The following is a 16,665-nucleotide window of genomic DNA, read 5'->3' as shown; positions in this document are numbered from 1 at the left end:
CATTTATATATAGTGTGTGTGTGTTTAAGTGTGTTTGAGTGTCTTACACAAATCTTCAGAGAATAAACAGTTGTTAAACCAACCTTTTGGAGAACAGGTGAGAATAAAGCACAGCCCCTCTCTCTCTCTCTCTCGTTCCCTCTTTCTTTCTCTCTACTGTATACACCCTAATACCACCCCCTCCAGGAAAATGAACCTTCCTCATTTACTGCTTGTTGAGATCGATCCCACACTGGCAGGCTGATAAAAAGCATATCACCTTGGCCATCTGGACCTTGTTTGGAGAGGTTCTCCATAGCAAATTCTCTCTTCACACCAAAAGGAACAACAGCTGTATGGCTGCTGCACCTTTTCCCAGCTTGTATATGAAAAATTTGGGAAACAAGAAAAGAGAAGTAGAGATGATGTATCTGTGACCACCAAGCGGACACACGATTGTATTAGAGGTTCATAAAATGGAGGGCTAGTCACTGCAGGCCAGAGCCCAACAAGACCAGATAAGACATGAATCTGAAACAAGCAAAAACCACTAATCCTCTTTAAAAGCAGCTGTCAGTGTTGCTGATGACTTTGGACGCTTTATTAAGAACCTCTTATGGCTAAAAAAACAACCACAAATCTATTAAAGGACCTACACATACTGTACCCCAACATGAATCATTCAAACGTTGTGTTTCTACAGGCTGAGAATGACGTTCTTCTCTAAGATCTTTAAGATTCTTTCGTCCTCTCTCAGGCTTGAACTGGCTCTCTTCATCAGTCCAGAGAAAACCACATAAAAGGATTGCTACTGATGACTGCCAGCAGGTTTCCAGGAAGCAGTGCGACAGCAACACTGTCTGGAACTTGCCATCACTGAGGCATGCTACCCTGCTGGGAGCTGTGGGCTGTTTATTGTAATAAAGAAGACACTGGTAGAACTTTTCCAGCCCCAAGGGTTTTCAAGTAGCAATTCCTGGTCAGTTGTCCAGGTTAGATTGGCTTTATACTTGCTGTGTAAAATGAGAGTGCCTTCGTTCAGCACACTGACTGCGCATGTCTAGCACGGTTTCTCATCTTGGCTTAAATAATTAACATTTACGGCATTTAGCAGACACACTTATCCAGAGCAACTTACATTTTTAGCTCATTTTTTACACAATTGAGCAATTGAGGGTTAAGGGCCTTGCACAGGGGCCCAGCAGTGGCAGTTTGGTGGATGTAGGAATCAAACTCACAACCTTCCGATTGGTAGCCCAACACCTTAACCACTAGGCTACCACAAACATGATCTCGCATAGCTTTCAAATTTGATTTTTACACAAATGTTCTCAAATTAAAGTGATACAGCACATGACAACAGTCACAAAAACAGCAATGGGCAGTGGGTTTTAAAGTGCATTATATACAGTACGTTCAATACGAATTGAAACCTGCACCACGATTGACAGATGTTTTTTTTTAAGGGAAAGTTAAATAGTCGGTGGATACAGTAGCAGTTATTCCTGAATGGGTGTGAGAAAGGACACAGAGGTACTATCAGTTAGGCTAATGTAATACTGTAATCTCTAACTCAATACAAAATTATTCTATTCAATTCACTTTTATTCGTATGGTGCGTTTAACAATGGTCATTGTCCCAGTGCAGCTGTACAGAAATATATCAGTTGAGGATAGAAATTGGACATTTATAAATTTCCAGAAAGAAAGAAGAAACTCCCTTAGACAATATGTGAGAAACCTTGAGAAGAAGCAGACACAAAAGGGAACTCATTCTCATCTGGGTGACACCAGAGAATGTGATTTATAAATAATTTCTTCTCTTCTTTATTCAAAAGTGAAAGTGACGTGACATACAGCTAAGTACGGTGACCCATACTCAGAATTCGTTCTCTGCATTTAACCCATCCAAAGTGCACACACACAGCAGTAAACACACACTGTGAACACACACCTGGAGCAGTGGGCAGCCATTTATGCTTCGGCGCCCGGGGAGCAGTTGGGGGTTTCGGTGCCTAGCTCAAGGGCACCTCAGTCGTGGCCGGCCCGAGACTCGAACCCACAAACTTAATTATGAGTCAGACTCTCCAACCATTAGGCCACGACTTCCCCACGACTTTGTTTTTGTGTACTATATGTCCTAAAAGTGTATCCAGGGAATTCATTCTATTTTTTAAATGAAGTGTATCAAAAGTTATCAACTGTTCACTGATAAGGAATAAAAAGAAAAAACATTCTAATCCATCTCCATTCCAAGCACCTGCCCCATCACACTGTGGACATGCTACATGAGAGGACAGTCCTCTCTTTAGGTACACATGTTCCTGCCTCTGCTTTTGTGGGGCAGAATCCAAAGTCGAAGAGTATAAATGTGTGCTGGAAACATCTGGTTCAATGTGCCAGGCGGGAACCACGCTCTGTCTTTCTGTTGCTATTGATTGTAGGTGTTGAGCTGGAGAGAAATCCTTGATCTGTTCTGCTGTTACGTGGCCTCAACATTAGAAAATGAGTCATTTTTCTTAAAATGCATTGCAGATTTTTTCTTTTTCTTTCTTTTTTTTGTGTGTGTACAGATGTGTGCTTTCCTCCTGAAAACCACCGCTAGTTTGAATCACATTTGCTGTATTTTTCTTTCAAACAGATTTAAACTTTATTGAAAGGTGATGCAGACAATGTTTGATGTTACTCTTGATTTCAGGCACATCTCTGCCTCTGACTCTTTGTCTTCTCCTACTTTGTTCATCCCTTTCTACAGGCTCTCCAGGAGCGGGTGGAGAGCTTACAGAGGCAACTACGCACTGCAGAGAAGAAACTCATGAGCCGTGAGCTGGAGACCCAGGAACAGGTGCGTTTTATAAACTACAGGGACTCCAAAAGCTCACTACTCCCAAACACACCACCACTCAGTCACACAGGGCCAGATGAGTGCCTTGCTCAAAGTCACTGATATGCGCCCACGTACATTCCTTACGTTACTTAAGAACCAGCTTCAAGAGACGGCACCCCAGGGCAAAAATGCCAGCTCTGTTTTCAGAGGAACTAATAACAGGGCCACTTTGACCTTGACACACAGCAGGAGAAGAATAAATTAGACTAATTATTAGATTAGGAGATCTATTGATAATGTTGAGGCAAACGTTTTTGCTGTAGCTGCAGCAAGCACGGTTTGCCGTCTCGAACACTTCTTACGCCTTTGCGGAGAACAGCAGAGCATCTGCTGAACAAGAATCTGGCTCACACTTCACAGCAGCTGCAGAGAATTGGCATCTTCCTTGCTCCATGGAGCACCAAAAATTCCTTTTATCTAAGGGAACACTAATAGATCACTGACTTTTTCTGGATGAGTTATAGCAAGCGTAGTCCAGACACCAAATAATTAGGGTCATCACTCAAATTGGCTAGAATGCCTATAGCATCTGCATGTTGTGTGAAGGACGTGATCTATAGCATTAACACGATCCCTTGAGCTTGAAATATCTCCCAACTCCCTCCTTATTGTCTTCTGATGCTATTGCGTTTTGTGTTTTCTTCGCGCACCCCCAGAACCAGCATTACACACGTAACGAGAGAGGCTCTCCTCTTTATCGAATGAATTCTCCAGCCTTACCTAGAGAAGGAAAAGCCTGCAAAGCACATCTACTCCCACCTCATAAACCTGCATACCAGTCTACATCCCTCCCCAGGTCATCCTGCACACACTGCATGTGCCTGCGTGTGTATTCCGTCACGTATATACTGTATGTGTGGAAAGAGAGGCAGAAGAAGAGGCCTACTCTTTATTTTCCATGCTGATATTGTCCCGGTTTATCTTCCAAGACATGTCTTTGTAATACTATCTACAGCATAAAAAAAAAGTCCTCTATCTGCCAAGACTTCAAACAGATGTTCTTCCAGCGAGTCTCTTCACAGGCCCTTTCGTGCCTGCTTGGCATACAATGTCCACAACAACCTCATACAGTGCTGCACAGACTAGCGTGCCCATCTGGATAAAAAGATTAGGCTTCAAATGTGTTTGATAAAGCATGGTGCAAGGTGACACACATCTCCTCTTAAAGAGAAGGGGAGTGTAAACCTCTTAATTGGTTATATTAAAATAAATAAATAAATAAATAAATAAATAAATAAATAAATAAATAAATAAATAAATAAATAAATAAATATGCAGATTTGGGATTATGGTTTTAATTTGATCTCAAATTCATTTTCACCGTTTATTACATTTTGTTCTGTCAAATTTATGCTAGGGAAGAACAGAATATGAATATATTATTTGGACTGAGCAGATAATGCATCCTAAACTAATACAAAAACAGACAGGAAGCAGAAAGACTATTCTGCGGTTTTTGTTGGTTTGTTTGTTTTTTTTTCTTTCTTGACAGAAAGATTTAGACTAGGTGTGCACTTCGGAACTGGGATACTGCAGGATGAAAGACCTGGAGCTTGAAAGGACAGCTTGTGGAAAGCTTCTGGGCTTGTGGGTTGTCAGGTTTCAGTAGAATCCCCCACTCAATAAACACACAAAAAAGACTTGAAAATGATCCTAAAATTTTCAGGCATAGGAGAAGTCATTTTTGAGTCTCTGCTTGGGAAACATGTCAACCATACTGCATACTTATTTCTGTTTTGCAGAATGTTCAATAAGTGGACATTATACCCTAAACCTGGCCACTCAGCTAGACAGACAAATTCATTAACATTATACAAAGTTTTTTTCTGTTAAATTCTAAAGTATTCTAATGAGACGTTTGTAAATGACCCGAAAAATAAAGAAAAGGGGATAAAATGTTAGTCGATGGAAAGTTCAAAGAACTATTTCCTGCCTTGGAAAAGACAGAGTTTGCTTGCTTGGCCACAGCGACCCAATCAAACCAAATCAGAATGCTTTATTTTTATTATACCTGGTACTTTTTTTGTTCATATAAATGTCCCATAATTATATATGTGAGTGACAAAAAGTATGTGGCACTCTAGGATTAGTATTTAATGTCAATGTAAATTTAGAGTCCATCTATTTTCAGTTAATCAGTTGACAATCAGGATTCTGTGAGTGCCTTGTTTTATTTAAAGAACAGAGATATGTCAAAGTCTACGTGGATCACGCTGATATTCACAGTGTGTGTTTGTGGAAGTGGATCATGGCAAAAAACGGGAGATTTCTAAGGACTTGAGAATACGTTTTTGCTGCTCATCAGTCTGGAAAAGGTTTGAAATTCATCTCAAGTCTTTGGAATTTTTTGTACTAACTGTGTTAACTTGAAGCTGGATTGGTTTGCTGTCTGTACTTTGGACCAAACTTTCTGAGTGAAACTTAGTCTCACCTAAAATCATTTTGACTGTTCAGAGAAGCTTGTAAGAACTCCACTGAGTGGATGCAGTCACTTTCCATTATCCAGCCCGTTCCAAAGCTGAAAGAGCTGCTTTCCATATGACCAACACTTCATAAGCCACATGTCTGCCTCATAAGTGTCATGAAGCACCTTGTCTAATTTCTCATTTCTCCATATAATACTCTCATTGAAAACTAAAAGCTATTTCTGTTCATAGCAGAGCAATGTGTTATTTTAAAAAACAAGCATCTACTTCCCCACTGAACTCCTACTTCCAGTTGTGACAAAAGTGACTGGTGCAGATTTTGATTTAACACCCTTGCATCTGATACCATGCCTTTTTGTCTTTTTTTTTTCTTTCCTGAAACACACTCATGCTACATAAAACAGCCCCTAAACCAGCACACGACACAGCCTCCCTCACTTCATTAACATACATCAAGCTCTTGACGACCTGACAAACTTTATTTGAATGTTTCTAGGGCTGAGGTCTTGTTCCTTTCAGTTGGCAGCTGTCAAAACCCCTGGTTTGCACCACACTGTGCCAAACAAAGTCAAATGGAATGCTATATATAGATGAAATAGTGTCATTTTAACAGTGAGCTCTTTGGTTTCTTTTTTCTTTATATTCCAATGAGAAGCATTTCAAAAAAAACAACAACAAAAAACAGAGAGACACTTCAAATGATGGAGTGTGCTGTTGGTAAACTGTGGTGTATGGTGCTTGTTTAATTTGTGCCATCAGCAAGCACAAAAGCCTTAAGAGCAGTTTGATCAGCCGTTGTCCTCAAAGTGACCCTTCGCCATACTTCCACCCCCGTCCCTGGTGTTTGTCAGGAGCTGTCATTGCCTCCCATTCACTGAAACAGAGAAAGGCCTCTATGCATGCAGGATAGTTATCTCTGCGGATAGGGAGCTCACTGAAAGCCTTGTCAGTGGCATTCCTTACTAAGTTCACCATCACTGTCTGGCTCTCCCATTGATTTACATTATTCAAAGAGTCCAACTTTTGAGGTCTCTTGGTCTTGAGGTCAAGACCACGAAAGCCTGCTCGGGATAATTCTTCTTGGTGCAGTTGCAGTCATTATGGGCTTAAAGTTTTTTTTTCTTTTACAAACCATCATGCATGATTCAACTTATTAACCACAAAAAATAAAACTCAGGATTGTTGTGTCTCTCTAGACCTCACAAAAAACATTTGGTTTGGTTTCCGTTCGGTCTTAATTAAGATAAGGATCTAGCACCTATGGTCTGGTCTTCCGCTACTCCTCGTGCAAGTTCTCATCTTTAGCAAGCTTGATTTTAACCCTGTGACTTGTTCCTCTACAGGGTTTGAGAACATCATGCTGCATTGTTATGGAGGGATTTCATCTAATGTCTGCATGATGTAGTGTTTATATAAATCAGATGATGCTTATTTACTCTTAGTGGTAGATTCCTAAAAAGATGAATTTAAAAGCATTCAATTTATTTTCACCAATTGCATGGTGGAGGTTGTTTAGCCCTGATAATGAATAACTGATCAGTCTGGCTTTTAGTAATAATCTTTCAGCATACAACGAGTTGCGTAGGAGACGCCACAATGAGGGAGAGTACATATATTCTCTTCTTGGTTCCAGGTCAATGTGTATTAGTTTAGGTCACGTTAATTTCACCAGCACTCCTGCTTTCATCCCAAAGCCAAAGTATATACAGTACATGTTTATTCAAACTTAAAAAAGTCTAATTATAGATATGTATACAGTTATGGTTGACTAATTGTATCTAAACAACATGGCATTTTCCTGTGACTTGCTGCTATATAAACACCACATACTAAAGTCCGATACAGAAGCGTAACTAATAGTCGGTACTCTGCTACAAGATCTCAGTTGTCTTGCAATCTTCTGCCTCTTGATGCTCATGTCTCCTGGTTTAATTCAGGTATCTAGGCGCACTTCAACTCGATCTGCTGCGGCTCTCTGCGCACAGCTACCGAGGAGGAAGTTACTTCATTCTCTGCTATAGTTTCTGACAAGTCCCTGGCCAGACAGCCTGAGCTAATAGAACTGTCCACAATGGGCCTGCAGCCAGACACTGTGCAGTTTCATAGCTCTTTTCCTTGAGAGTCATCCAGCAGAACTGTTCTCTTACCATACTGTTCTCTCACTCCTGATGCCTCTGCCTCCCACAATCAGAGGCAAACGATCACAGAATGTTGAGTCTGATTATCCGCAGGTCTGCAAGTACTGCATACAAGTTCTCATCCGCTGAGGGCTGTGTAGGACAAGTTGTACTAGGGTCCAGAACATATATTAGGGAGGGGTTAGGGTAATGTTGGGGGTAGTATGATGCCATGGTGGGTAACGGTTCTTTGGAAAAGCATCGTAAGTAATGTATTTATGTAGGCTTGATTTCCTCTGCTGTAAAGTTTTGGCACTTTACACATATATCAGACTTGGCCAACTTTGCGTCGTGTTTTTCCATACAGACAAAAATGGTTCTGTGCGGTTCGCTTTGCTTTATTGATTATATCTGCTGTTTTTTATCACAACTCTAAAATGAGGAGGATGGAAGAAGGCATGCTGGCTATTTTTTAAAGACTTTATCTACTACACATTGACCTGAAACCAAGAAAAGACTCTTCTTCTTTGAAGTGCCTCCCTATCCATTCGTTGTGTGTTGAAAGATTAATTACAAAAATCTAGACCTCAGTTCACTCACACAGATGTTTTCCTCCGAACATACTAAAGATATTTTCACTGTAACATTTCACAAGCAGAGTTTTACAAGAGCGCATGCATTCACACTGGCCATTAAAATTTCTTTACAAGGAAATGATCTACAAACTTGATTCAATTTACATTTCAAACGACTGAGACACCAAACAGGATTTTGTCCCTATTTACTTAGAGTCCTGATGCTACTGATAACCAACTGCTAAATACATGCCAATTATCGAACCAAAACTTTCTTCCATGTATAATAAACTTTCACTTCATCTTTGAATCACGTCAATTTCCAGTGATATTAATTGTGTCTGATTTTTTTTTTTTTCCAGTTGCTGCTTCATTGTTCTTTGTTTTTGTTTTTTTTTACAGTCAGCTTCTGTTCAGAAAAGAGAAAGATGGTTAGGATCATTTCTCCCTATAACACATAACACACACCTATAATGTCCTGCACTTATAGCAAATCCGTGGTTATTTGTTAGTAATGATTGAGTGCCTGCCTTCTTAACCAAACCTGTAAAGCCGAGTTTAAAGATCGTAACTGTTTAAGTTTTATGCAGCATGCCCTTTCATCTGAGGGGTTAGCTGGCTGAATCTTTTTTTTATTTAATCACAGTGTACTGCAGCCTAGCAGGGGTGCTGTTATGGAGCTTATGGACATCTAACACTTTCTCTCCATCAATCCCAATAGATCACACACATTCGCCAGGAGTATGAGTTAAAGATTAAAGGCCTGATGCCTGCTGAGCTCAGGCAGGAGCTGGAGGACACCATCACCTCGCTCAAGTCACAGGCAAGAAGCATCTCTACAAACAGTTACTATCTTCTTTTAAAGCTTCTTAATGTGTTATGGAAGTTTGATTTAAAATGTCAATAATGAAAACAATGCTTCTTTTATGAAGAAATGGCAAAAAGTTTCGCTCCTTAGTTAAACACAGTCTGCATTTTCTGTCCAACATGATATCTCCTGAGCTCTCTTAGGTGCTTTTATGTCACTTTGTCCTTTTAATTACCACACTTAAATATAATCACATTTGTTTCGTTTGTCTGACATCATAGTATCGTTCTCCTCTCTCCGCCACAGCTGCTCGCTCTCAGCTGTTTCTTTACCGAAAGGCAAAACCCTGCAGCTTTGAACTGGAGTGTCTCTTGTTTATTTGATTCCTCAGAGGACGAGTGTTGGGGGAAGCTAACAAGTAGTGCGAGTTCTTCCGTAGACATGGATCTAATTTGGCCATGGGGCTTTGAAGTGCCAGGTCTGATTCATCTTCCCTCATGCGCAATTATACCCAGCAACCACATTAATAATGGTTTCAAGGGCTCTGGCCAAATACTTATTACTTACACCGGACCTTGTTCTGCTTTAATATTTGTTGAGGGGGGAAAAAATCTGAAAATACGTTGGACTGGAATTTTCACTTTCCATTCTGATTCTCATGTTCTGTGATCAGTTTATGTTTAGCTTGCAGCATTGCTCAGATATGTCAAGTATCGCTCGTGATGTGTTCATCCCTCTAAACCTGAGTGGATCCGGGCACCACAATGGGTCTGTGAGGTAGTCAACACTGTGGGGATGTCCAAAAAAAAAAAAAAAAACATGAGGCAGATGCTAAAGAAAGCAACTTAATGTACTTTTAAAAAAAATAAATAAATAATTCAGATAACTGGTCAGAGTCACCTGCATAGAACTACACTGGGGGAAGTCTTTAAACGACTTTTAACATTTGCTGCCGCTTATTATATAGTCGTTGTCCCTTAAAGTTAAAACAATACGCTTGCACCGTTGCATAGCCAATTCAGTTGTCAACGAGCACACACGAGTTCTCAGTTTAGATTCAGAGTCAGATCAGTGGTGTATTATTTACTTACATCTTTGCATCACCTAATAAAGCATTAAAGCAGGAAATTGAATTTGTAGCTTGTGTATAGCTATCAAGTGAAGTGCAGTCACACACAGCCATTAAAGATTTAGCTTGAGCTATAAATGGAATATATGTCGGATGACATTAGCTTTGAATTACCGGTCAGCTGGTAAAAATGAGTAGCGTGCAACAACTCCGACTCATCGCTCAGTTACTTAAAAACAAGTTGCCAATTTTAAAAATCTGTGCTGGTTAAAGTGGTGAAAAAACCCTCCATGTCTTTATAATATAAATATCAACATCTAATTGCATACATTTGTGTGCTTGAAATTTAAGTACGTTTATGCTCAGAAAAGGAATATGTACTGTCTGGGGGGGGGGGGGGGACAACAAAAAAAACACTCCAAAGTTTTAATCCCTTTTCCAACAAAAAAAGGAGTGTGTACATGCGTAGCTGCTGTAACTCTAGACCTCATTTGATGTCTCCTGTTGAGCGTGTTCATCTCAGACACGACCTGGGTAGAATAATCCCCAGCACTCGTTTAAAGTTCAGGCAAAGTTAAGAGGAGAATTGCACTTTAAAGGTCAGGTTCATGAGAAAACGGACTCCTGAGAGAGCATGCTGTGCTGTCAAAGAGAGCTGATATACTGCAGTATCGAGTTTGCTCAGATCTAGCTGATGTACAGGTTGAGATATGTTTATAGAAGGAAGGAAATTAGTTTCTCAGTAGTCGCTGTTCACTCGCTCTTGTGAAAGCAAAGGCAGCCGTTATCTCATCAATAAAGGCATGAGCGCATACAAGAAAAATCGGCAGGAGTTTAACTTTGATTTGAGGTGGGATTGATATAAATAAATAAACAAGTAAATAAATATACAATAATTAAAAGTAGAACGTATTAGAAGACGTCTGAAATTTTTTAGGAATTCGCGATGGTATTAAGTTATTGGGGTGTGTGTGTATTTTGGCTGCAGGTCAGTTTCCTCCAGAAGAAAGCATGCGTTTTACAGGAGGACTTGGATGCCTGCCGCAGCAGGAGGTGAGATCCACTTTACCGCTGTTACACACACAGATTGACATATTTATTCTCATTTACACTATGATATTTGACAATGTAACATGTATTCATGTGGAACTAAAAAAAGCAGCCGCAGCGTGGTGTATTCCTGTAGTCACGTCTTTGTTCATCTAAATTTTAGCACTACTGGTCACTGCGATGTCATCACGGGCAGGTCGTCCATAGAAACACAATGTCATGTGGAGTGCTTATTTAAAAGGAGATGATAGAGATTTGACAAATGGCTAACATGTTCCTTTCTGCTCGACGTGTCATACATTCCGAAATGATCCTGAAATATTAGTTGACAGGAGCACTTGGTTGCTTAATTCCACTCAACTATAAACCACTGTCGAAAGGACATTATTTACCTTTACATTATTTACTGTCTATTAGTTTTCTTCTGAACCTGTTTTTTTCTCAAGGTTACTTCTTCATAACATCTCAGGGAGGTCTTCCCATGCAACAGTCATTTAAAAATAAAACAATATCTAAACGAGAAGCTGCACTATATTGCCAAAGGTTTATGGACACTTGACTATCACACCTGTACTTATTCAACTGCTCATTCAACTGCTCATTCAACTGCAACAGCATGACGTATTTTGTAGCTTGAGCTTTACAAAGTGTGTTTTGTAGAAGGCCAGAAAGCTGAATTTCTTGAGATAACTAAAGGTGTCCTTCAGAGTTCAATTTTGGGCCCGATTTAGTGTTCTAATTTTATAAATGACATGGGTTACAGTGTTTAAAAAACTATTTTAAACTAAAATTGCACATGTATTCAGATGACCTGGTTATTCCTGACACAGTTAAATACTTATGCTCTGTCCATAGTAGTGCAAGAGCTTCAGATTGTATTTTAAATCATTACAGACTTCTCTGTCAAACTTAAATTTGGCTTAAGTTCATAGTCTTCTCAGTTGCTTGGGATTTTCACATCTGATGGTAAATCCATTGAAAGGGTATCGTCATACAAGTACCTGGGTATGTGGATAGACAACAAGCTTTTACATAGTGTACATATGTACATAGAGCTAATCAAGTTAGAAAGTTCAAAGTAAAGAAATAAATCTTGGATTACATTACATGCCAAGAAAAAAAAACTTGTGGAAGTTACTTTTTTCTGCCTGTGATTGATTATGGTGATATATTGTGTATTGCATGCATCCTCTTCTACTTTACAGTGCAACATTGCATCCTTATGCTTTATTCCAAATGTAGTGTCTCTTACCAGTGTCTGCATTCTTTATGATTTAATGTGTTGGACACTATTGACCACACACAACACAGATATGAAAAAAAAAACTGGAATATTTTTATGTATAAAGCTGTACCATAGATCAGCTGCCCTCTTCCAAGAGGTGGCTTTTTAATGAATGAGTTCTGATAGATCTGTGACAAACTGCCTTTTTTATGCGTCCACGATGTAAAACAGGATTTAAAACTAGACACATTTATGTCCATTGAATTTATTGGCATATTGTGAATTAGACGGGGTTGTTTGTGGGTGTTCTTCGAATATCATGTTGTATATGAGGCAATTTTTATTTTGTTTTGAGTAGTTTGTCTAGGTCTCTCGTGTAAAAAGATTTTTTGTCGTCAATGAGACTTCTCAGTAAAATAAAGCTGAGTAAGTAAATAAGACACTGATGTCAGTTGAGGATGTTTGGGGTGCAGTCAGTGTTCAGTTCATGTTTCAGTACACCAGGGTTGAGGTCAGGGATCTATGCACAGTATAGATTCAAGTTTTTCTATACCAATGAAGCTTTTGGCAACTGTTAGGGAAGAAAACTGAGATAGGAATGATGGTTAAGTGTCCAAAAACCTTGGCCATGAGGTCTAGGATGAACACCAAAATGCCTTTATTATGAAGAACGGTTATATATTTTACATTTGCAGATGTTTATATTAATATTTAAAGCCAAAAGGGTTTTTTTACCCCCTTCAACTAAAAATTTCAGCTCTAATATCTATTCCATTAATGACCTTGAAGCTCAATGCATGCTACATCATTTTAATACTCATTCATGATGTGGTTTTTGTGAAAGAAAGCACTGGATATCAGTTCTGCCTCTGAATAAATGAGTTATTTCTCTGTGTATTTATTTCATCACTGCATTGTGCTATGGCATGTACATTATTTTAGAAGTGACCTTAAAAAGTCTTAGAAGTGATCAGTTTAACTCCAGAATATATGGAGACACCCTTCACACACCCACGAACGCACGCACACACACACACACACACACACACACACACACACACACACACACACACACACACACACACACACACTTCACATGCATGTTTTGTTCAGGGCCCCAGGATCCCAGGTGTAAAAAGGTCATTGTGATTCACAGGAAGAAAAAAAAAAAGCAGCAGCATTTGGGAGCTGCTGATTGATTCACACTTCCTTGTCTTTTTTCTTTAATTGTCATTATTTCTATGTTTGAAGAGGAACCTTGACTATTTAAATATTGGCCTACTTGAACAGAGCACACAGAGAGAGACAGAAGAGAGAAAGAGATGTAAAGGAAAGGCAGGACATAGATGAACAAATGAAGTCAATGATTTACTCCCTGACCGTTAAAATGTACGAGGCAGCACCTTTTTTTTCTAGTGGACCAAATCCCCCTGCTGTGGTAAGTGCTTGTGTTGAGTGCCATCTGTCAAGAGGAATGTACACCACTCCACCTTTTTAGTGTCAACTTCCTACCCGTGCCCACCTGACCTGCCACTCACGGTGCTAAACAACCATGTGATGCTCTCTCTCTCTCTCTCTCTCTCTCTCTCTCTCTCTCTCTCTCTCTCTCTGTCTCCCCCTTCTCTCTCTCACCCTGCCTGCCTTTCTCTCTCTCCCTCTCTCTCTCTCTCTCTCTCTCTCTCTCTCTGTCTCCCCCCTTCTCTCTCTCACCCTGCCTGCCTCTCTCTCTCTCTCTCTCTCTCTCTCTCTCTCTCTCTCTCTCTCTCTCTCTCTCTCTCTCTCTCTCTCTCTCTCTCTCTCTCTCTCTCTCTCTCTCTCTCAGGTAATGAAGGACATGCAGTATTCAGCGTTGAGGATTTCACCCCAACATCCTCACACACCATTCGTGTTTTGGACCATAACATGCTTTTATGTTTTCTGTGTCATTTTGAATTTTCTTTTTAAATGTATTTATGAACTGAGTCGTCATATTTATTTCCATTTTTTTTTAAAACAAATGAGTTCTGCTATATGTAGCATGCTGTTTATTCATCAAAACAAATGCTGCATGCTGTTTGTTTGGCCATGTTTACTTGATTTATGAAAGCAAAAATTTGTGTCACATTCATGTTTGTTTTTTATTAAATAGTTTTTTTTTATTCAATCCTCTGTTTCTCGTCTTTCTCGCATCCACTTCTTTAATGTTCTCTTCAAAAAACTCAAATTACTTTTCTGCTATGCATTTGACATTCAAATTATTATTATTATTATTATTATTTAAATGTTATCAGTAATAGTAAACTCACTGTTGCCATCAGTGCTGTTTTAACCTTCACTCAGCTAACAATCAATCATTTTTTGGTCCTTTGCCATTTTCATTTTGTAATAAGAATGCAGGTGCAAGAGGCATGCAGCTAAGCTTGCAGATAATGATATGAAAAAGAAGACGACGGCAGCATGGTGATGTCTTGGTTAGCATTGCTGTCTCACAACTCCAGAATCCTTGGGTTACCCACCTGTTCCATATGTTCTCCATGTGTTCTCCTACAGTTTCCTCCAGGTTCTCCAGTTTCCTTCCAAAAGCATGCCAGTGGGTGGATCGACTACTCCAAAATGCTCCTAGGTGTTGTTGTTGTGTGTTGGTGTGTGAAAGGTTGTATTCTTGTCTCACTCCCGGTATTCCCAGGTTCTGGATCCATCATGACCCTGACCAGGATAAAGATATTACTGAAGATACATGACTGAATATTAACAGTAATGGTATCATTTTATCTAGATGGTTTTTTTTTCCCCACAGTCACAACTTTTTTAGGAAATGGGATCCCCAGACAACAAAGAACTCAGCAACGGATCCTTCCTGGCTCCATAACAAACATTCCGGGATAGTGGTGTTGCATCTTGTTGATCATTGAGCTTCTTGTCTCTAGTGAATAGTTGCATATCTGTCGAACTAAAGTTCTATCCATGTTTATCAAAGTCCTATTAAGAATTTCAGTGAATCTTCATGTCACGTACTGTACATAGTTATATACAGTACACATACGACTTGTGAATAATCCTGCCCAGCTTGCTCCTCCTTAGACTGTGCAGATAAACAATAAAATGCAGAATAATGAAGAATATGAAAGAATAGAAATAAGAAGGTTCTGATTTTTAACAAACATTCTGTAGAATACTGTTTTCGTCTTTTAGCACATTACTTAAGAAGTCAGAATCATTTGGTTGTGTTCTTAGGTCTGACTGACACCTGCATGAGCACAGTTTTATGTTTTGCTCAGTCTTATGTTGACTTCAACGGATCAAAACAGACTAATGACAGCATGTTGGATTAGAGACCTTTATAAATGACGACACATTTGCCTCAGTTATCAGAAAGGGCTTATGTAGGTTTTATGCAGCCTTATGAAGCAATACTGATAAAGAACACTGGGCAACAAAGTCAGATTAGAACGTTGACACTTTAAGAAGATTTATGGTTCATCCTATTGTTTTCTTGAATTCCAATGTATGAAGCAGAGTTCCCAGTTTTGATTCTGAGCTCGGGCTACTTTCTGTATGCAGACTCTACACATGTGCCCATATCTCTGCGCATGCATCTAAGCTTAATGTGACAGTTATTAATGGTGTCAACTAGCCTTATTACACTGGATTGTGCTGCTGCTTTATATCAGCTGACCTGGCGCGTGTTGATCAAAGATTCACTTTGGCAGAAGTGTGCCCTTTGATCCTTTGAGTGTATGCAAGGTGGTGCGCTAAACAAAGGTCTGTTGAAATGTGCCATTGTGTGTGTGTGTGTGTGTGTGTGTGTGTGTGTGTGTACACATTGTGCGTGCATGTGCACACATTCACCCACTCCTGCTACATTTTTTGTCAGAATGTTCAATTCCTTTTGTGTGTGTGTGTGTGTGTGTGTGTGTGTGTGTGTGTGTGTGTGTGTGTGTGTGTGTGTGTGTGTGTGTGTGTGTGTGTTTTCTTTCTTTAAAATCCACACACCTTGATTTTACCCCCAAAGGCTCGGCAGGTAAAAGCCGCCTCCTCCTCTGTCAGTTAATGAGCTAATTGCAGCATGAAATTATTTTTCTACTAATATGTTCATAGCCTGCAAGCTTTGGCAGAACGTTCCTCATAGTTAGAATTCCTTTTTTAATGACAAAACCACACAGGATAAGAAAATAATCAGTCTGCATTACGAACCACGTCGACTAGAGAATATAGTAATATCGTTTAAAGGTTATGAACCATTTTTCCCATCACCGTTGGAATGATTGTACGGGATATTTTCAAGTGCAATTAGAATGCGACCAAATCATAAACTTAATTCCAATTCTGGTGGTTACTATGATTATACGTACAATTTTCCCTTGACTACATCTTGTCGTGGTGTATAATTTCATCAGTTTGTTTTTTTAAACATTCTCCTTTGTGCACATTCAACCTTGTAGGCTGGGGAGCTTGAATAACCGTCCGATCCGTCTGCTCGTCTTGTAGCTCTGATGGTATTGCAACGTGCCGTGACCACTTGGTTAACCAATGGCTCCACTGGAAAACCA

At 39.6% G+C, this 16,665-nt stretch overlaps 1 protein-coding gene across 19 annotated transcripts in view; it reads left to right on the top strand.

Annotated features, from left to right (window-relative positions):
* cep112 (centrosomal protein 112) overlaps positions 1-14,279 on the top strand; it is a 125,303-nt gene extending 111,024 nt beyond the window's left edge. For 4 of the 19 annotated variants that reach the window (XM_047800663.1, XM_047800658.1, XM_047800660.1 and 1 more), the window contains 4 exons: positions 2,735-2,824; positions 8,706-8,807; positions 10,850-10,914; positions 13,959-14,279. In XM_047800663.1, the coding sequence (XP_047656619.1) occupies positions 2,735-2,824; positions 8,706-8,807; positions 10,850-10,914; positions 13,959-13,962 (261 nt within the window). In that variant the 3' untranslated portion in view covers positions 13,963-14,279. Of the gene's footprint in view, positions 1-2,734; positions 2,825-3,522; positions 3,961-8,705; positions 8,808-10,849; positions 10,919-13,958 lie in introns of those variants that run through there. The other 15 variants (XM_047800657.1, XM_047800650.1, XM_047800653.1 and 12 more) reach the window with 9 other exon arrangements.
* Positions 14,280-16,665: the final 2,386 nt, after the last annotated feature.

This window comes from Tachysurus fulvidraco, chromosome 15 (assembly GCF_022655615.1).
Source record: "Tachysurus fulvidraco isolate hzauxx_2018 chromosome 15, HZAU_PFXX_2.0, whole genome shotgun sequence".
Classification (NCBI taxonomy): Eukaryota; Metazoa; Chordata; class Actinopteri; order Siluriformes; family Bagridae; genus Tachysurus; species Tachysurus fulvidraco.
This window is presented reverse-complemented; position numbering and strand designations above follow the sequence as displayed.